This window comes from Salarias fasciatus, chromosome 6, assembly GCF_902148845.1.
Source record: "Salarias fasciatus chromosome 6, fSalaFa1.1, whole genome shotgun sequence".
NCBI classification, from domain to species: Eukaryota; Metazoa; Chordata; class Actinopteri; order Blenniiformes; family Blenniidae; genus Salarias; species Salarias fasciatus.
Genome location: NC_043750.1, coordinates 21382950 through 21403626, shown reverse-complemented (window position 1 = coordinate 21403626; position 20677 = coordinate 21382950). Strand labels below are relative to the sequence as shown.

The window sequence follows — 20677 nt, the reverse complement described above, 5'->3', positions numbered from 1 at the left end:
CTCAGGCATTGCAACCAAGGACGGCACAGCCGAAACAGAAAAGGACTTCCGTGGCAAATCACAGAAACAGGTCCAATTTAACCCGGGCCAGACCACAGCCACCTGGAAGGTGAAAATCTTCACAGACCAGGAGTTTGAGACTTCAGAAACCTTCGAGATACAACTGTCAGACCCCGTCATGGCGGTGCTGGAGTTTCCCGACACAGCGACAGTGGAGATTGTGGATCCTGGAGATGGTAGGAATTGGGTAGTTTGAATCTTTTGGAAAAGGTCTTCCAATGAAAAGTTGCTTTGATTTTCCAAAAGTTGTTCAAAGGGGAATTAATCAGTGTTTTGTTTTGTTTCTCTGATATAGAATCGACTGTCTTCATTCCTCAAGCAGAATATAAGATAGAGGAGGACATTGGAGAGCTGCTGGTGCCGGTTCGCCGTTCCGGAGATGCCAGTCAGGAACTCATGGTGGTGTGTTACACTCAGCAAGGTGAGACGAGTCTGTGCTGAAACGTTGTATAACGTGGCAAACAGAGCAGGAACGAAAACAAAAGTTTCTGAATGAATAGGAGTTAAATGCCCTCCTCCCTCTGATCGCGCTACTCCTCAGCCTCGGCCACTGGCACCATACCCAGCACTGTGCTGTCCTATTCCGACTACATTACCCGGCCGGAGGACCACAACAGCGTGCTGCACTTCGACAAGGACGAGAGAGAAAAACTCTGCCGCATCATCATTATCGATGACTCGCTGTACGAGGAGGAGGAGAGCTTCAACGTCAGCCTCAGTATGCCCATGGGAGGCCAGGTGGGCGCCAACTTCCCATCGGCCAAAGTCACCATATTGGCAGACAGCGATGATGGTGAGCGACTATGCACCTGTGAACCAAAATTACCTGCAGTGTGAAATGATCTGACTGTGTCCTGCTAGAGTGGCCACAAGATTTGCATTCAGACGGATGGACAAGCTGAAAAGTCCAATGATAAAGTGAAAAGACAAGTTGACTAATGAAGGGGCCACTTTAAGTGATAGTTGGTGGGAAAATTTAATATTAGTTTAAAACATGTTTTAATTGTTTATTCCAAATAACAATTTACCAATCAACAAGTGAAGGGGGTGCATACTATCACATTACACATGAGCTTTAAGGAGTGAACAAGAAAATTGAGATGATTTACCATCTAATAATAACAGTGATCTTACTGGAGTGTTATATTTGAAGATTTGATGATACAGTAACTCAGTAGTGCAGAGCGGGCTCCTAACCCTAACCTTATGTTTGGGACTCAAATGACTTATTGTCCTGTTATTTTTGCCACACTTTTGCGAGACCAGTGAACTCCTGTTCTTCCTAAAGCTGGTTTTGTCTCTGAGCTTTGACGAGGATTTATGCATACAGATATAAATACAAGTTTAACAAGAGTAGCACTGTATGTGATGGTTATGGCGCTTCAGAAGGTGGCAGGTGTGTGTGTGATCTTGTTGATTCAGGTCTCTTTGATGCACTGCCTTTCCATGTGGGTATCCATGTGCCATTAATCCTCCAGAGTTGCACAGACAGCAGCATGTTCACCGCAGTCACCCAAACAAAAGCCCTGGATGCTGCGCTGGCCCCAGTGGCTCGACATTATTTTCAGATTTATTGTCTTTACTGAGTCCATCAGCTCCGCTTACATGATCCGTTCACTTATCCACCCGGCTCCGTCCATTCTGGACGTTACATACGAGGTAACAATGGACAGGTGCTGAGTGGAAAAATGGCAACCTCTGTGGATGTTATCTGACAGATGAAAGGACTTGTGCTCCTCCGGCAGCAACCCCCAGTCTTCATTGGCATTCAGGGGAGCTCAGGGGGAAACAGAGGGCATCCTTTTGTCTGCAGGGACTAAAAGGCAGGTGGTGGAGAGACAGGGCCTATTGTGGTGGAAATCCAAATGAGTGGCATGTTTTTCTTCTCTGGTAGACGACACAGACTGCAGCATCTCAACTTAAGTGGGAACAAAGTTTTTTTTTTTTAAGCACAGCAAACAGATTAATAGATGGAAATTCTTACTCTTCCTGTTTTTGTTTTAGGACCTTTAGCATCATTTGATCGTGCTATTTGCCATCCTTTCACGGTACAAACACAATTTTATGCATAAATAAGCAGCCTCCATTCCCAAACATGCAACTATTGAGGGTCTTCTTCTTGGTGGGTCTCGAAGTAACAACACCCCATAAATCTGGTTCAGTGTCTGTATCTTGTGTGTGTGCGTGTGTGTGTATGTGTGTGTGTGTAGTAAACCCATCTGTCTGCCTGAGTAAACTTGTGGTTTGGACTCAGGCCAGCATCGGGCCTCCATTGTTACTGTATTTGTCTGATTCTTCCTTCCACTGATCTTAAGGTTGCCATGTTGGCACTCACTTCTCACCCCTCCCTCGTCTCCCCGCCCCTCGGCGTACTAAATAGCTGTCTTAGCTGAAAGCCCTGAAAGCGTGCCAGAAATCCCTCCCTCGCCATCAGCTGTCCATCACAGCATCGACATCTGAGTGAATCTGAGACGTGATGTGACATTTCTTCTAAAATATCAGAGATCAGGAACTTCTTCATTAAGAAAGATAACGTGTCTCAGTCTGATCTCTCTGACATTTTTGAGTCAAACTTTTAGTATTTGACCAAATAAGCTCCAGTTTTCTACAAAAATATCAGGCACACTGATGAAAACAAAATTCTGTTGTGGTCACTGCATTTTCTAGTCAACCTGGATATTGTTTGTGAATAAACAAAATACCCAAACTGGGCACAACAATCCCAGCTAACTATGGGTGAGGGCAGGGCACACACCCTGGACAGACCAGCAGTTAATATATAGATAGGTTAAATATGAATTAGCACCAGTCAGCTTCGATGCCTACCAATCAAGCAGTAAAATAAACACCTCAAACTTTGGTTCACAATTTATTCACACTTTCACAAGCTTGTTTTTTTTTTTGTTTTTTTTTTTACCAAGAAGCCAAAAGCCAGAATCTTATCAGTTGATCAGTAAGAGAACTGACTGAGTGATGAAAACCTGCTTAATTCACAAGTGAGGACAGATAAATTGACAATGTGCTCCATCTCTCTGAATTCTTGCCCTCTTGCCTTTGCAAAGTGGGCGCTTGCCTCTTTGTCACTGCCGTCCGACCCCGCTGACCAAGAGTCTTATCAGCTCCTCTATCATCACAAACTGGGAACATACCCTCACTTATGCATTATTCCGGGTGCAGGTACAAGCACCGGCCTTATCCTTCAGGCGTATGCTCAATCTTTTGGCGTAAAGTTCAGACGGAGCTGTCTGGATTTAGATAAGTGGGGGAAGAGGACTGTGGGAGGACAGGATGAGATGGATGACAGCTCTCTTCCTGTGCTGAGACAAAGATGAGAGGGCATTTGCTCAGCTATTTATGCCAATGTCTTCCTGATTGCAAAGTTAGCTAATGTGTAGCTTAAATATATTCCTGGAAAACAAAAGCAGCCTTTCAGCTTTGAAAGAAAACTTGAATCAAATTAGCTCAGTAAGCATTTTTCTTTTAAAATGACACAGGATGGAATTTGTATGTTATCATTTACTTGTTTGCTTTTCCCCTTATTTTGAACTCCAACAGAACCGGCGCTGTACTTTGGGGAGCCTGAGTACGTCGTGGAGGAGAGCTCGGGTTATGTTGAGGTGAAAGTCTGGAGGACAGGTACCGACCTGTCCAAGACGGCTACTGTCACTGTTCGCTCCAGGAAGAGCGAGCCTCTTTCTGCAGAAGGTAGCGTGAACACTTTAGCTGACTACTGTATGACAATCACAGTGAAACTAAAACTGTGCCTTCCCTGTGTGCCAGCTGGACTGGACTATGTTGGTATCAGCCGCAACCTGGACTTTGCTCCCGGAGTGACGATGCAGACATTCAGAGTGACCATCCTGGATGACCTGGGTCAACCCGAGCTCGAGGGGCCCGAGACCTTTGACCTGGTGCTCAGGATGCCAATGAATGCTGTGTTGGGAGAACCAAGCAAGGCCACCATTACCATCAACGATACCACCACTGACTGTGAGTGTTGAATGTAAAGTGTTAACTTTGTTTCATAGTTTAACAATTTGAAGCACACTGCTTCCATTTGATAATACTCTACACCCAAGTTGACATTTTACTTAAAAATCACTTTTATGTGTAAATTGTGTAATTTTTTTAGTTTATTAAACACAAACATGACAGATTGTAGTATGGGGTTATAAACTGTAAAATCATTATCATCAAATATCGCTGTGTCAGTGGTTGATTCTTCATGTGATTGAGTGAAAATGTTCTTAAATCAGTAACAGCATAGTGTGTGACTGATTCAATTAAAGTTTACAGACAAAAGTTTACACATTCTCATCATCCTCCCTTATTGTCTTTTCAGTGCCAAAGGTTCAGTTTAAAGAGGGAAGCTACAAGGTGGATGAGTCTGACGGAGAGGTAAAAGCCATCGTGTACCGCAGTGGAGACATCAGCCTCAGGTCCACAGTGCGCTGTTATACCCGTCAAGCATCCGCTCAGGTCATGATGGACTACAGCGAGAGGCCAAACACTGACGCTTCAGTTATCACCTTTCTGCCAGGCGAGACATCTTTCTTTCTTCTTTTTGTTTGCACTGTCAATTATGTTGCTGGATTCTGGTTTGGAGTGGTCCCTGAGAAATTCTGAGTGAAATCAAAGTTATTGTAGGTGTTGTCGTACAATGCAACTACTTCACTTTTATTTAAAAGCTGATATGTTTACTTTTTCCAGTGCGGATAATTCATGGTATCTCTGCTGTGTTGGAAGATCACATTAAACATATACATTTACTTCCCAGGTGAGACAGAGAAACCGTGTGTAGTGAGCCTGATGGACGACTCTATCCATGAAGACGATGAGGAGTTCCGCCTGGTGCTGGGGACCCCCAAGAGCAAGTCTCCATATGGAGCCGCGATCGGCGAACAGAAGGAGGCTCTGATCACGGTGACGGACGAGAAAGACAGTACGTGAATTTAATAGATGAGAAACTGTGAAAGAGCCATTGAGTCCAAAAGTCTGAATAATGACAAGAATGTGTTGTTAAAGCAACAAATGTAGTTACACCTTTCTCTATGCTGTTGAGTTAAACATATCTGTTTGTTTTTTCTGTTGTCTTTTGAGTTCAGATCACTACCACTGAAAATATTTTCAATTTCTTACCTGTTTTAGAGCCCATCATCCGTTTCTCTGAGATCAAGTACAGTGTGCGTGAGCCACAGGTGAAAGGTGACGTGGCCACGGTGAAGATTCCTATTCTGCGTTTTGGAGACACCTCAAAGCTCTCAGTGGTGAGAGTGCACACGAAGGATGGCTCTGCAAACTCTGGAGAGGACTACAATCCTTTGTCAGAGGGTGAGAACTTGTTTCAGGGGATTCAAAGGGTAAATGTAACCGAAACCTGATGTGAGAAGCTGCTCTTTCACTCGTCTGTGTCTAAGATGTGGAGTTCAAGGAGGGCGACAAGGAGCACTTTGTGGAGATCGAGATCCTGTATGACGGCCAGAGGGAGATGAGAGAGGCCTTTACTGTACATATGAAGCCTGATGACAATATGGTGGCTGAAATACAGGTGAGAGCTGCCTGGCACACACACGAGCAGATGGTCATAAACAAATATACAGTAAATCAGCAGTGAGTCTGCAGATGAACACACATGAACATGCGCCCTGTCATGTCATCCAGCGTTAAAATAGGCAGGCGGCAGCTGGCAATGCTGTCAGCACGCCTGGACCACCGTCTTATAAAAAGCTTTTCCCTCTGGAGTGAGATGCAGAGGGGAATGTCCCAGTCGGACCAAAGAGAAGACAAACCTATAAACAGAACTGTGACATTCTACCCATATACTCCACTTCAGGCATGCACTGATCACGTGACAGAAATTAGTTATCTCCTCCCAAACTGTTTGCTGCTTAAAATACTGGGATTGAACTGTGGAACTATGAGTCCACTGCTTCCAACTACTTTAGTCTCTCTAGCTGTATCTTCATCCAAATATGCTTATCAAAACAATGGCATAGTGAATAGATTTGCTTTGGACAATATTGAATCAAAGGTGGGGAATTTGAAAATATTCCAAGTGTCATTATTCTTGATAATAACTTGTCTGTGTCACTTTAAAATTTGAAAAGTCATTACGTTTTCTCATATATGTCAAGAACTGGACAGGACCCAAGAACAGAAAAGCTACATTGAGAGAGTTTGCATATTCTCCCTGTGCTTGCATTGCTTATGTTATGTTTGCTTCCTCTCACTCGACTCTCCAGAGTCGATCCTGACTTTCACCCACTTTCTGTGAGATAGCTTCAAACCTGCATGACCTTAACTTGGAGGTGTAAAATATATTAAATAAACAACTTGAAATTTGCAAAGCACATCAGGAATTTGGCCTTTAAAGGAGAGTAGACACTTGAGGTTTGCATTGCTGACAGTGCTGATATCTAAACATCATGATTTCTGACCCTGAAGGATAGGTCACATGCTTCACAGGCTCTAGTTTCCCCCACAATTCATAGGCCAGGTACCCAGAGACAACCAAAGGCCACAAGAGCCATTTTTAAAATGTTATCGTGCTTAACAAATACTCAGAAGCCATAAAAAGTGCTCAAGTTTGCTTCCTCAAATGTGGCCACAAAAATTGCAATCCTCTCTAGAAGAGGAGTTAAACTCATTCAATGTAAAGTATCTCTCTGTCTCTGTAAAGGTGTCTTTGTTCATTTCATCAATGTGTGTGTCATAATCATTTTATTTCTTAAAGTGAACTTAGAATTACATTTTTTATTTGATATTCACCATTGACATCTGGTAGTAATGTGGTTTAACTTTCATCCTGAAAGTATTCAACAGGTCTAACAGAATAGATATAATTGCCTCGTGTGCCTCATATCTGATTCAGTGTTCCTTTTCAAAGTCGTCAACCTGAAAATGAATTCTCTCCTGTTGATAGATGAACAAGGCCATTGTTTACATCGAAGAGATGGACAGTGTAGCAGATGTCACGTTCCCTGCGGTTCCCCATGTGGTTTCCCTGCTCATGTATGACGACACTGCTAAAACCAAAGACAGGCCTAATCCACCCAATGGATACCCGGTTGTGTGTGTGACGGTAAGTCGGTGCACTTCTGAACTCTACCAGCACTTTATAAGTCTAAGTTGTAATAATTTTTTCAGATAATTTTTTGCCATTAAATTGACATTGTTCTCATATTTATCCTCTTTACAGGCTTGCAACCCCAAGTACCACGACTTCGATAAGACGGGCTCCATTTGCGCTGCGGAGAACATCAACGACACTCTCACGCAGTACCGCTGGCTGATCAGTGCCCCCACCGGATCCGACGGAGTGACCAGCCCCATGCGGGAGGTGGACACCAACACCTTCTTCACCAACACAAAGTCCATCACTTTGGATTCAATCTACTTCCAGGCTGGCTCCAGGGTTCAGTGTGCTGCCAGAGCCTTCAATGCCAATGGAGATGCAGGCCTCGAACTGTCCAGTCCCATTTTTATCATCAGTAAAGAGGAAGGCAAGTGGAAGTTAGACATCATTTTGAGGAGATGAAGACATATACTGTATGTTGGATAACTTGTTAATGTGGCTGTAATTCTGTGCAGGTATGTGTCAGCCTCGGATACAAGGTACAGTTGGTGCTGAACCTTTCTCTGCAAAGATTCGCTACACAGGCCCAGATGATCCAGACTTCCCCAATCTCATCAAACTCACTGTCAACATGCCTCACATGGATGGTGAGCAGCACCTCTTGTCCACCTCTTATTTTCATCTACTTCAGCACAAAATATCCAGTGTAACAAGACCAAACCTTACTCCCCTAACAGGCATGTTGCCCGTCATCTCCACGAGACCTCTATCCAACTTCGAGCTCACCCTGAGTCCAGACGGCACACGTGTGGGCAACCACCGCTGCTCCAACCTGCTGGATTTCAATGAAATCCAGACCGGCTATGGCTTCATCACAGATGCGACAAAGAACCCTGAAATCATCGGGGAAACTTCGCCCTATCAGTACAGTCCCATCATGCGTTCAACAAACTCCCTGCGCTTCTACAGGAACCTCAACTTAGAGGCATGTCTGTGGGAGTTCACCAGCTACTACGACATGTCCGAGCTGCTCAATGACTGTGGGGGCTCCATCGGCACTGACGGACAGGTAGGAAATAAATACAGGTTTTAAAGTTTTAAGATCCAGTTAACAAGGCATCATGTAAACACCTCTTTCTGATCAGATTGGTCACACCTAATTGAAATTAGGAGGTGACAAAAACATGTATATGATCTAACGGCAACGTGCATCTGGTTAACGAAGGAGACGAAGTACCTCGTGATGCAGTTGTCTCCATTTTTGCCCCTTGTCTAGGTACTTAACCTGGTCCAGTCCTACGTGACTCTGCGCGTCCCTCTGTTTGTGTCCTATGTCTTCCACTCTCCGGTGGCCGTCGGAGGCTGGCAGCACTTTGACCTGCAGTCAGAGCTCAAACTCACGTTTGTGTACGACACGGCGATTCTGTGGCAGGACGGCATTGGCAGTCCACCTGAGGCAGAACTGCAAGGTATGCTTTCACTGATATCGTTTGCTGTACATCTTCACAGATGGGGAAAAAGACAGAAATATCAATCTGTTATTATTATGTCCCCACAGGAGCCATGTATCCTACCAGCATGCGCATAAACGAGGAGGGACGACTTGTCGTCAACTTCAAGACCGAGGCACGCTTCAGGGGCCAGTTTGTTATGTCTCATCCAGGTATGAGAGTGACACCCGCACAGACATCACACACACCAATCTCATCCTGTGGGGTCATTCTATACAAGCAGCCTCCTATTAGATTACCCTGTGGTCCACATCCCCTCTTCATCTATTTCTGGAGTTGCACCTCTGGGGTCTTCCTGTGTGAAAGTGCTGGGGGTCATTTCAGCAAATGTCAGAATGACCCTGCAGCATGTACAGTTAGGCTGCAAGCGGCTCAGAACAATGTGAGAGGTCACTCTATAAATAATGTGGTTGACACTGTCACTGGTGTAGGTCGCACAAAATGCGCCTGTGAAGATATATGACTGTATACATGTTTGTTTTTAGGGACCAGCGTGTCATCCATGGTGATGTGTGCTGACCACCCTGGGCTGACGTTCACGCTCGCCCTAGTCAGGACTGAGCCCACATACAACCAGCCAATGCAGCAGTGGAGTTTTGTCTCTGATTTTGCAGTGAGACATTTTTTTATTTATTTTTTTATCTTATAAGAAAGAAGTGAAGGCAGTAAGAAAATGAGCAGTTTTAAAGTTATTCCTTTGTGTGTATGTGTGTGTGTGTGTGTGTGTGTGTGTGTGCATGTGTGTTACTTGTAGGTGCGAGACTACTCTGGGACCTACACGGTCAAACTGACCCCCTGTATTGCGTCTCCTAATGGGGAGTTCAGTATCCCACCTGTCTGCCACCCACGAGAGCCTCTTACGTTTGATATGGACATCCGTTTCCAGCAGGTTAGAGTCGCTCGACTGAATGACTGAATTCATTGTAATCCTGCATGTTGCTCAAACTATCATCTGCTCTGTGCACATTTTTTCTGTGAAGGTGAGTGACCCTGTAGCAGCAGAGTTCAGCCTCAACACTCAGATGTTCCTGCTGTCCAAGAGGGAGCTGTGGTTGTCTGACGGCTCCATGGGTTTTGGGGAAGGGACTGACGCTGCTTTTTCAGAAGGTAGTGTACTTCTGCCATCTAGTGGCGAACAGTAACATCACAGTTACAATCAGACACTCAAAAGAGTCTCCTAATTCTTCTCCCCTCTTTTTTTCCAGGCTCCATGATATATGGCCGTGTGATGGTGGATCCTGTCCAGAACCTGGGCGAGTCCTTCTCTTGCAGCATTGAGAAGGTTTTCCTTTGCACTGGAGCTGATGGCTACGTTCCCAAGTACAACCCTACAAACAAGGAGTATGGCTGCCTGGCAGATGCCCCATCTCTGCTGTACAGGTTCAAGATTCTGGTAAGATGTCTCACATCCATTGACTCATCCACCACCGATACACACACTTCACCCAACATAGGGCCAGAGGCGGAGCGTGGGTCTCAGTACAGAGGGGGCGGAGCATTCTCGACGCGCCCAGTGTGTCGTTTGATGGTAGCATGAGGTATTGTTTGAATGGTAAAATTAATACAAGTGTCAATCTCAGAGCGTCCGCTGTCCATGGTGCTGAAAACTGAGATTAAAAACTCACGGGCTAAATCTGTACCATCTTTGATACAGCTTAAATATAAAATGAACACAGCTGGTCTAAAATTACACAATCTATTCAGATAGATATAGACACAGCTATCTATATCTTTTGGAATTCACGTATATTAGAAAAAAATAAATAGACTCGGCGGTCTCTTATAGTTGAGGGCAACACAAGGCACATTCAAATAGGGTGTTTAAGGCCACAGCATTCTGATAAAGATAATATTTTTGAAGGTTTCACTGACTCACCAGTGGCTCCGATGTTAGGTTTTGGGTAGTACCGCTAGCTGTTAGCATAGTGTTTAGCATACTGTTTAACTTCCCTCCAAAGAGTTCAGATCAAGTGCAAAGAAAAAAACTCGTTCATGCCGCACAGCTAATCAGCGCTGGCTTACAGCTCTGATGCATTCATGGACAGTCGTAATGTAAGAATTGGCAAATTGGAGCCCACAATCATAGGCGTATACCTTCTCGCACACACTGCACATTTTATTATAAGAATTTATTTACGAGTAAATGTGAACACTTCACATGAAACGGGGCCCAATGCCCTTGTGGGCCCTGGGGTGACCGCCCCCTTGCCCCCACTCTGGTTCCACTACAGCATAGGGCAGACCGCAGCTGACATTGGGGAAAAATATTCACAACCCACGGGAGATGTAGAAGGCAAATGAGTGTGAAGGTAGTGGCTGAATACGTTTGTTGTCTTGCAGGATAAAGCCCAGCCGGAGACTCAAGCTGTTGCATTTGGAGACGTATCTTTCAAAGCCACGCTCGCCTTGGACACACCTGGAGCTCTGTCCCTGATCAGACAGCCAGGGTCAGATGGCTTCACCCTGTCTTCCTCTCCACTTTTCCAGGTATAGTATATTTCTCTCCCTGCATCAGGTTCATTTCATACAAAGAGAAAAAAAGAATTAAGGTATTCTATCCTTCAGGTGGCTGCTGGTCGAGAATGGTTCATCCATGCCATCTACACTGTCCGCTCCAGAGAAAATGCCAACCGCAACATTGGTAAACGTAGCCTGGAGTACCTGCATCACAGTATCTCCACGTTCGAGCAACCGGACACCTCCAGTGCAGTCTCTCGCCACCGTCGGGCCGCTTCGTCCTTCTCCGGTCCCGCTCTGGCCCAGGACATCGGTGTCGACAACAACCGGGGCACCAACATCCAGCACATAGCTTTGGACCGAGCTGACCGTGTGGTGGTCAGCCAGCGCCAGCCCTGGTCCCCGAACCGCGACTCTCTCCTGGAGCGCCCCCTGCTGGAGAGTTCGGGGAGAGAGCCTGCTGACTCCACCACCGTGCCCATGCTGGTGGGAATTGCAGGTCTGATCCTCCTCATCTGCATCATTGTCACCATCATCGTCCTGCTGCTGTGGCGCAAGAAGCGTGAAAAGAAGAGCCAGTTCCCCCCTTATGCCACTTCCACTTCATCCGCCTACAGCGGCTACAGTCGCAGCCCAGCGAATATGTGGAGCAGCTCAGACAGCTCTGAGGTGTAAAATCTGTCTTCCCCTTCAAAAGACTTTGATAGTCTTCCCCACCACTGTGCCTTCGATGCCCAACTTGTGTAGCACTGAATGGAGCCCAGTAAGGCCTGCGGACAGAGAAAGGATGTTGGTGCTTAGGGCCCACACACAGAGAATGTAACAGCTTTGAGGCTTACTGATCTCTGATAAGTTTTAGATTTTCACTGTACTGCAGGTTAGGTGCAGTCTATGCAAAAACATGCTGTATGTAAAAGCCCCTATCAATGATTCTCTCCTGTTTCAGTATGCCAAGTTGTAAAATATTGCTCTTTGTGGAGTGTTCGCAGATGCATGCAATGTAGTCAGTGAAATGAATTAGTGAGTAAATGACAACTTTGCCTGGATTTCATGAACGGAAACCATTTTTTCTACATTCACACTTAAATTTTATTTTTTTTTTATTATTACTGTAATTTCTCCAAAATCATCATTTTGTTGTATGAAGAGTAAAGCGAAATGGCTTGAATGTTAGATGAAACTGATCCAATTGAATGATAATGTGACTGATGAATTTTCGCAGTCTGTGTGACCACTGCTGATAATAGTACCACGACGGAGTCACTCAAAGGGATTGTAAATGTTATTTTAGTCTTGAGAATGCAGAATTTCATTTTTATACATTTTGTGGCTGAAATCAAATGCAAAGCTATCTGTGTACATATCAATATAGGACTATGAGAAAAGGTATTACTACACCCTGGTGAAACTTGAAAAAAAAAAAAATTAAGAACTCTAAAATCTTTGTTGATCAAGTACAGAAAAAAATAAGTGCAGAATAAACATTTCCTCTACAGGTGACAGATCATATAAAACAATGTGCCCACTGTTTTGACCTATTCATATTGTGAGGATTTTAAGCGTTTGGATGTATGTACACTGAAACTGCCAAATATAAATGTCTTTTTTTTTTTTGAATCAGTGTCTGATTTACAGAGTGCACGTGGCCTTTTTATTAAAAAAAAATGGTGGTTTATTTGAAAAGCTCAACAATGACATTTTCTACTCCACATAAGAACAAATGAATTCTTAAAAATAAAGAGGGTACATATTGTTTCAAGCAATGGAATGTGGTACAACCAACAGGCATAAATACATGTAATCCAATTAAGTACTAGTACAAAAAAAAAAAAAAAAAAAAATCTAGCAACCAAAAACTAAACCAGCACAGCTGCAGTGTTTAGGTAAGTGACAACAAGGCAGGCTTGTAAAAAGGAGTACTTTCTAACACCTAATACAACCAGGTCGGTCCATCAGGGAATTTTTTTCTTTTTTTTCTTTTTTACACAGTACATTGTCACAGACACCAGGACTAAAGACACCGGAGCTGGCCGCCGCTCTCAAATGCTGACACTGCAGGATGTCAACAGATTCACAACTTGAGCTTTTTTCTGCGTCCCCGGCCGTCTGCGGTTCCCTCCGACTTCCGTTTCTGGGCCTATAAACAGAAAAGTTATTAGAAAATGTCACCAGTTTTATTCGATCTCTTTGAAGAGTAACAGAAGGCTTGCTTTCATTTGGAAATGCATTAAGCCACTAAAACTTTAGAAACCATAGTTTTACTCCAGTAAACGCTGATGGAATTGTGACTTACTGAACCGGTCTTTGGGCCACGTTTCTTCTTCTCAGCCTTCTCCCTCTCCTCCAGCTCCATGTTCTCTCGCTCTATCAGTGTGATCAGAGTGTTGCATCGCCTCTGGAGCTCCTACACAACAAACAAAAACATACAGATTGAAGAAGAAAAAAACCAAAAACACATCAACGTATGAATGAAAGCATCAAAGTGGAAAAGTCAGCGCATGCAGACAGTACTCACCATGGCAGTCCTGGATTTGAGGAACCAGTCGAAGCGGAACTGAGGTGAGTTGCGGATGCACTGGCGGAGCTCGTCGTACACGCTCTCCTTATCGAAGCCCAGCTTGTGGAGCATACAGATGAGGAAACGGTCCTCCTCCTCTGTGTAGTTCTTGCCTTTGTTGGTTCCATATGAGATGCGGAGCTGATGGAAAGGAGCCTTGTAGCGACCGATCTGGATGCGGAGATGAGAAATGCATTGAGTAAGAGTTGATGACGCAGTGGTGAGATCATACACATTTAAACAGGTGGAAAGCCAAAATGGCTGCAGGCCCGGTACCTTTGAATCCAGAGCTTTCTTGATGCTGATCCGCCTCTGAATCCTGGCTTCTCCTCTTTCTATCTGGGCCATGATCTTTTCAATATCCTGCAGTTCATTGCAGCGCTCCCAGAACACAGCTGGCAAAAGAGAGACAAACGTTAAAGTCACAAAACATGGGAAATAAAATGCTCAGCGTTTGTGGATTTGTTAAGAAATGAAGAGTTTAATCACCGGAATATTCCATAACTTCCTCTGGAGTTTTTCCCTCCACTTCTCGTGCAATGTTTTCAATGTCATCTCGCCCCCACTTCTCATTGGCTTTGATGAACTGGTTAAAGTCGCGTTTGTTCCAGATCGTAAATCCCTGCAAACAGAGTGAAGCTGGTCAATATTCAAAGCTGCTCATTGTCTGTTACTTCATTGTAAACTGGCTGCACTGTGTGAAAATGATGTATACCTGTTGGAGAAGGTTCTCCTTCTCCTCCAGCTCCTCCTCAGAGAGCGCCTCGGCCTCATCGATCTTGGCCTGCTCCTCCTTCTGAACCTGAGCCGAGTTGGGCATGTCTGGATTGCGGGGAACCTGAACAGAAGCAGCCAGGGATTAACGCTCATCTATCAACATTGACAGTTATATTCTGTCAGTGACAGAGCTCCGGTCCGTACCTTGTATCCTATGGTCTTTCTGTAAAACAGGATTTCCTTCTCGAGAAGCTCGAAAAGACGTGGAGGGAAGAACTGGAAGTCCTGGACGTTCGGCTGCTTGGGAGGACGAGGAGCCTGGGAAAAGGAAACCATCAGAACGATATTCTAACTATACGTTTTTCATTCTTTACATCTTCAGTGTTTGTAGAGTGATCTGGTCCTACCTTTGGTGCTTTGGGCTCACTGACTCGCAGAGCTTCTCTGAAATAGGCGTCCACAGCGTAGTTGGCTTTCCTTTCTCTCTTGGGTGGCTCAATCCAGTTGGTAATGACCTGAGTGATGAGAGGGAGCGGAAAGAAAAGTAAAGACACAACCTTCTTGGGAAGAAACAAAGAGCTGTTCCAAGTCAAATACTGATGTTGGCTCGTCTTGTTACCTTTTTCTTCTCTCTGTAGTCTTCGCCCTCAAAATTGTACACACTGTTCTCTGTGTCCATCGTGAAGTTCCTGAGCGAGCTCTCCCCCAGCGATGACAGCTTCTCCTTCATCTCCATCGTCTTGTACACAACATTACAAAACCATTAATAAACAGTAGCAGCAGTTGTTATCCAGCATTGCTGCCGTGATCTAAAGTCACCTTTCGCTCCCCTCGCTCCAGGATGGCGTCGATGTCGTCGTCTGTGATCTCGCTCTCTTTGGATGCAAATACGTGTGTGGCACCGTGACGGATGATGGACAGCATCTCATCCTTCCCCAGCTTGTTGGCACTCGGATCCACAAGTCGTCCTGATGGAGAAGAAATAGAGATGTAAGCGGCAATTCTTAAAGTGCAGGAAGACATGTACCCAACATTTACTTATTTGTATTTTGATTACTTCTTAAAAGCACCTTGCTGTGAAAAAGCTTCGCTCCAGTCACTGCAAAACTTCTTGTTACGAAAATAACCAAGAAGCCGACAAGAGGACAATAGAAGAAGAAGTTTCTACCACCGGGCTGACTGTAAGCCACAGCTTACCTTGTTGGATAACAATGGAGTCCAGGCGCAGTTTCATCTCTGCCCTCTCCACGATCCTCTCCTCCACTGTGTTCTCAGTGATGAAACGGAAAACACGGACCTGCTTCTGCTGACCGATCCTGTGAGCTCGATCCTGACGTGAAACAACAAGAGTTTAAGCATCGTCCCTCTGAACAGAATCGTAGTGTCCGCTTCTACTGTTAAGAGAATCAGATGATGGAGTGAAAGTAATGTCTGAAAAATACACAAGCGGTTTATTAAAAAATAACAATGTTTCCTGGAATAGTGTTCCTTATTTAGGTAGATTTAGCCTAAGCTGTTCTGCTCTCCACACAGTGGAAAGGACTCACCATGGCCTGCAGGTCCACCTGTGGGTTCCAGTCCGAGTCGTAGAGGATGACCACATCAGCTGTAGCCAGGTTGATCCCCAGGCCACCAGCTCTGGTGCTCAGCATGAAGATGAACTTCGAGCTGTTGGGCTCATTGTATGCATTGATGGAAATCTGTTGATGTGAGATAAGACAGTTTGTGCTCGATTCCTATCGAACGACTCATCTGCCACCCGTCAGCTGAAGCAACCGGGACTCACCTGTCTCTCCTCGTGTGGCGTCTGGCCATCCAGGCGGCAGTAGCCGTAGTTCCTCCACATGCAGTAGTCCTCCAAGATGTCCAGCACCCTGGTCATCTGACTGAAGATGAGCACACGTGAACCTAAGAAAGAGAGATGGATGTTAGTTAATGCACACATTGAACCGTGCTATTGAACTGATCTCAAGAAAATATCTAATGACGATCGTGTGTGATCTTGTGCAATGATCCTCTGGACAATCCTCACACCTTGCTCCTTCATCTTGGGCAGCAGCTTGTCCAGCACCACCATCTTGCCGCTGTTGACCACCAGGTGGAGGTCAGTAGTGTAGGGGGGACCCGGCTCGGCTCCGTCAAACAGGTACGGGTGGTTGCAGCATTTCCTCAGCTGCATGAGGACGTTCAGCAGACGCATCTTGTCCATTTTGCCTGCTGAATTCAGGATGTCGATGTCCTTCATGAGGATCTTTGTGTACCTGATGAGGTGCAACAAACTACTTTCAGCCTCCGGGGTCATTTGAACTTTGACATGGTCAAGATGTGGAGCACAAATGAAGATACTGACCACTCTCGCTGCATTTTACTCAGCCCCACATACATCTTGATTTCTTTTTTGGGGAGCAGAGTTTTTTCTACATCTGCTTTGATACGACGGAGCAGGAAAGGACGTAGAACCTGAGGAAGGGGGAAAAAAAGAAGCCATTTCATTCAGTCCCTTAATGAAAATGAGAACAACATTCATTTGAATGTACGGACATTTGCTAAGTAGGAGTCGATACATACAGTGTGAAGACGTTCAACCAGCTTCTGATCACCCAAACAGTTGTTTGTGTCAAACCAGGAATCAAAATCCTGAGAGCAAAAACAAAATTATTCATCAAGTCAAACCACTGATTTCTTCTCCTATACTTTGCCTCGTCTCCAGCTCTTACCTCTGCTGAGTTGAAAACATCTGGAAGCAGGAAGTTCAGCAGAGCCCACAGCTCGTGGAGGTTGTTTTGCAGCGGCGTTCCAGTCAGTAACAGACGATTAGTGGTCTTGAATTCACGCACAATTTCTGAGAGCTGCAGGGAAGCAAAGACAGTTTTTTTTCTTTAATAAACTGACTACACTGAAGTGAAAACTCTGGATCGAAGTGTGTAAAACAGTGTATAGATAAGTTTGGTGACTCCCCTGACCTTTGACTTCTCGTTCTTGATCCTGTGAGCTTCATCGATGACCAGGTATCTCCAGTTGAACTTCTTGAACACGGCCTTTTCGATGATGAGCATCTCGTAGGATGTGACGCACACGTCCCACTCTCCCGGCAGCAGCACATCTCTGATCAGGGCGGTCTGAACGAAGCAAAGACATCTGATCTCTTTAACAAGGAATACAGAACTGACAGATTTCAAACAGAAATTGTGTTTCTAGACATGCAGGGAGACCAATAAAACCCATCTTAAATGCACTGCAACACAAGTGACTAGTCTAGCGGTCACAAATACATTAAGCATCAACAATTACAACAATATGTCAAATTTTCATATCCACTGCAACACAGGCAAAACCATTCAAGAAATCTGACTGAAATTAAAACATCACATCACAACACGGTGACCCTGCCTACCCTCTCGTCTCTGTCTCCGATCAGGCAGACGGCGCGAAGCGAAGGCACCCATCGCTTGAACTCATTCATCCAGTTGTAGAGGGTGGACTTCGGCACCAGAACCATGTGAGGGCCAGGGATGTTTCTGTAGTGCTTCATGTAACCCAGCAGGGCAATTGTCTGAAGAGTTTTCCCCAGTCCCTGCAGAGGAAAATTATTTTGTGAGGCAGCATGTAGAAACAAACAAATAAACAAACCAACAGGAAATCAAATCCAGATTCAGAATTACAAAAACAACAGCTAAAACAGAGAAATTACGCACCATCTCATCAGCAAGGATGCCGTTGATTCCGTTCTCATACAAAGAAATGAGCCAGTTCAAACCACGGACCTGATAGTCCCTCATTTTCCCTGTTTTTACATCTGCAGAAGAGACAGAAAAACAAACGGTCAGTATTGGTCTTTAGCTTTGTTATTGTTTCATTATGCCATTCGATGCTACATAAAACAAATGGTTGCTTACAGGAGGGAGACTCGTCAAAGCGAGTGCACACGTTGGTGGTTTTCGTGCTCTCGTTCAAAAGCTCCTCATCTTCCTCCTGCTCTGTGCGACGATGCCGGTTGCTAATAAACCCCCCAAAAGACAAAACTGTTAAATAATTGGGAGTAAAATTCCAAAGTTAAAATAAACTTCCAAAATGCTTGCACTCACTCTCCGGCAGAGAGCAGGTTCTGTTTCTCATCTTTCTTGATACGAGGACGTCCTGGTTTCATCTTCAGAGGAGAGGTGGGAGTCTTCTGGGCAGCCGGTTGGATGAAATGAGCAAACAACTCGGTTTGCTTCAACAGATACTCAAATCTGTTTGTCCGGTCTGTTTGCTGCAGAAAGAAAAGGGCTTTTAACTCAGTTATGATAATAAAGTGGTGAGCCACTTGAATAACTCACAGAGAGTGTGTACTCACCACTTTCTCCTCATAACCTGGAGTAGCATCTTTAGCTTTGGATGAGGAGGGGGACGATGCATCCTGACTATCAGGACCGGCATCTGAAGAAGACTCTTTTCCAGCATCGGAGGAGTCAGATTTCTCCTGAGACAAAGCAAAGACAAAACAAAACAAAGTCGTGTTTAGTTTATAGCTCCAACAATAGCAGAATGAACGAATGAATGAATGAAACCTTAAGCCTCAAGAAGATACAGTGGTGATGACAAAACTAGGCTATGAAATGTTACATATAAGACCATCTCTTTCATTCCAGAGTTTGTTGAGTAGTCTTGAGGCTGAAGGCTTTCTGTTATTATTACAACTGTTTTTAACTCAATACGCCCAGGTGCTGCAAATCGTACAATCTACGCTGTCGCACAAAGTAAAGTAAGTTTAGTGGAACTTAATAACTGCTTTTCATAATAGAAATGTATCAGAACTACTGTGGTAAAAGCAAGACAGACACTTTTGTCTACTGAAGGTTTGTAAACAACCGTACTTCCTTTAGAGGCAAGTGGGAGCCGAACAGAGAGCTGAAACAAGTACAATTGATTTCATATACCTCAAAAGGTGTTTTATTAAAGTTCTGTGTGATATAATCTGAGATTTGTACTGGATTGTGTTACACCTTCTACGTTTACCGTTATTCCCATTGCCTGCGTTTGAAGTATATTTCCTAGTAATGCAGCATTTCAACTTAGTTTTGGTGTGTAAGGCTTGTGCCATCCTGCCTGAAAGTCATTCGGGTTTCTTCGTGTTTGATCGGAACTGGAGACAAAGCGCAGCCGAAGCCATGCTGTATCTCTCACCAACAACAACAGCTATCGGTACTATCCTTTTGTCATCAAAGCGGACGAGCCAGCGAAGGGATGCTAAAGCGTCTGAGAGACTGTAGCTTGAGCGTAAACAAAGAGTAGCGGGAAGTTTTCCAGTAGCGATCGGCGCGGAGCTAGCAGGGCTAAGCTAGTGCTTATGAAACAGAACTGTAACGTCCCTGCATAGAGGGACAGAACCACCGCTAGCTAACAACAGGCTAACTGGCTCACTCATCACACACGCCTGTCCACATAGAAAGTTTAACACAGGTGGATTCAAGCCACATGACAGAGTAGGACTGTTGGCTACTGAGTCACGGCCCCGAGTGGCTGGTTTGTGAGATATAAACTCCCCGCCGAGAGCAGACAAAGCCCAGTTTGTACGTTACCTCCACTCCTCCGGTTTCCTCAAGTTCAGGCTGCTCTTCCCGCTGTTCCGCGCAGTTGCCACTTTCGGACATTTTCCTTTATTTTCCCTTTCGATTCAGGAGTATAGTCCGGATTTAGGTTCCCCGTTTGGTGCTGTACAAGATCCGCCGGAGACGATAGAACTTTTTCCCGGGAAACAGAAACTATCCTGTTGTTCTTAATGAAAGACTCGCCGGTCGGAAACACGCAGCACGTTCGCGCTAGCAAGATTCTTCTCGCGTATAGTACCCGCGTAGCCGGTATCGTGTTCTATCGCGAGATTTGATGATGCTAACTTCAGGGACTGTCGGAAATCACTGTTTTGTTGTTTGTTTTTTAATTTATTAATCAATATAATGGCTGCAATTTTAGTAAAATTTTGGCACATTACACGTTTTTCAAAGCACCAGGGGTAGCAGTAGGTAATGTAATATTTACTTTAGTGTGATTAGAAGCAAAATGAGTATTTGAATGTCATTAAAGCGAGGAAGAATTATTGCTTTAGGAGAAATAAAGAAAAAAAATAAAAATTGAAAAATGATAGATGAATAAAGCACAACTATGCAAACTTGACTGAGAAAACACGGTTCTCACATTTATGAGTTTAGGTGTTGAGTTTGGTTAGATAAACAAAATGAACGTAGAGCGAGAATGCAACAGCCATCCCACATCCTATATCCATCATCGAAAAAACAAGACGCTTCAGGTGAAGCGTAACAA

General features: G+C 44.6%; 2 protein-coding genes across 2 annotated transcripts in view; one reads left to right on the top strand and one right to left on the bottom strand.

Moving 5' to 3' along the window:
* LOC115389777 (FRAS1-related extracellular matrix protein 2-like) overlaps positions 1-12670 on the top strand; it is a 29809-nt gene extending 17139 nt beyond the window's left edge. Inside the window, exons 4-24 of the mRNA XM_030093353.1 lie at positions 6-236; positions 356-481; positions 602-853; positions 3616-3765; positions 3841-4050; positions 4403-4600; positions 4838-5002; positions 5209-5391; positions 5478-5608; positions 6983-7141; positions 7259-7562; positions 7651-7782; positions 7873-8204; positions 8412-8604; positions 8694-8798; positions 9132-9259; positions 9401-9535; positions 9627-9753; positions 9852-10039; positions 10987-11133; positions 11212-12670. Coding sequence (XP_029949213.1) covers positions 6-236; positions 356-481; positions 602-853; positions 3616-3765; positions 3841-4050; positions 4403-4600; positions 4838-5002; positions 5209-5391; positions 5478-5608; positions 6983-7141; positions 7259-7562; positions 7651-7782; positions 7873-8204; positions 8412-8604; positions 8694-8798; positions 9132-9259; positions 9401-9535; positions 9627-9753; positions 9852-10039; positions 10987-11133; positions 11212-11778 — 4163 coding nt within the window. The 3' untranslated portion in view covers positions 11779-12670. The remainder of the gene's footprint in view (positions 1-5; positions 237-355; positions 482-601; positions 854-3615; positions 3766-3840; positions 4051-4402; positions 4601-4837; positions 5003-5208; positions 5392-5477; positions 5609-6982; positions 7142-7258; positions 7563-7650; positions 7783-7872; positions 8205-8411; positions 8605-8693; positions 8799-9131; positions 9260-9400; positions 9536-9626; positions 9754-9851; positions 10040-10986; positions 11134-11211) is intronic.
* An 87-nt stretch (positions 12671-12757) lies between these two features.
* LOC115390217 (SWI/SNF-related matrix-associated actin-dependent regulator of chromatin subfamily A member 5) lies at positions 12758-20192 on the bottom strand. The gene is made up of 24 exons (XM_030093989.1): positions 19939-20192; positions 18714-18839; positions 18463-18629; positions 18274-18374; positions 18073-18173; positions 17772-17951; positions 17341-17496; positions 17095-17226; positions 16946-17014; positions 16728-16837; positions 16412-16638; positions 16164-16285; positions 15925-16077; positions 15575-15707; positions 15197-15345; positions 14997-15116; positions 14785-14892; positions 14582-14695; positions 14376-14498; positions 14150-14282; positions 13937-14055; positions 13619-13831; positions 13397-13507; positions 12758-13240 (listed from the first exon to the last, which is right to left on the bottom strand). The coding sequence occupies exons 1-24, from the start codon at positions 20008-20010 to the stop codon at positions 13175-13177; spliced, it is 3105 nt and encodes a 1034-aa protein (XP_029949849.1). The 5' UTR covers positions 20011-20192; the 3' UTR covers positions 12758-13174.
* Positions 20193-20677: the final 485 nt, after the last annotated feature.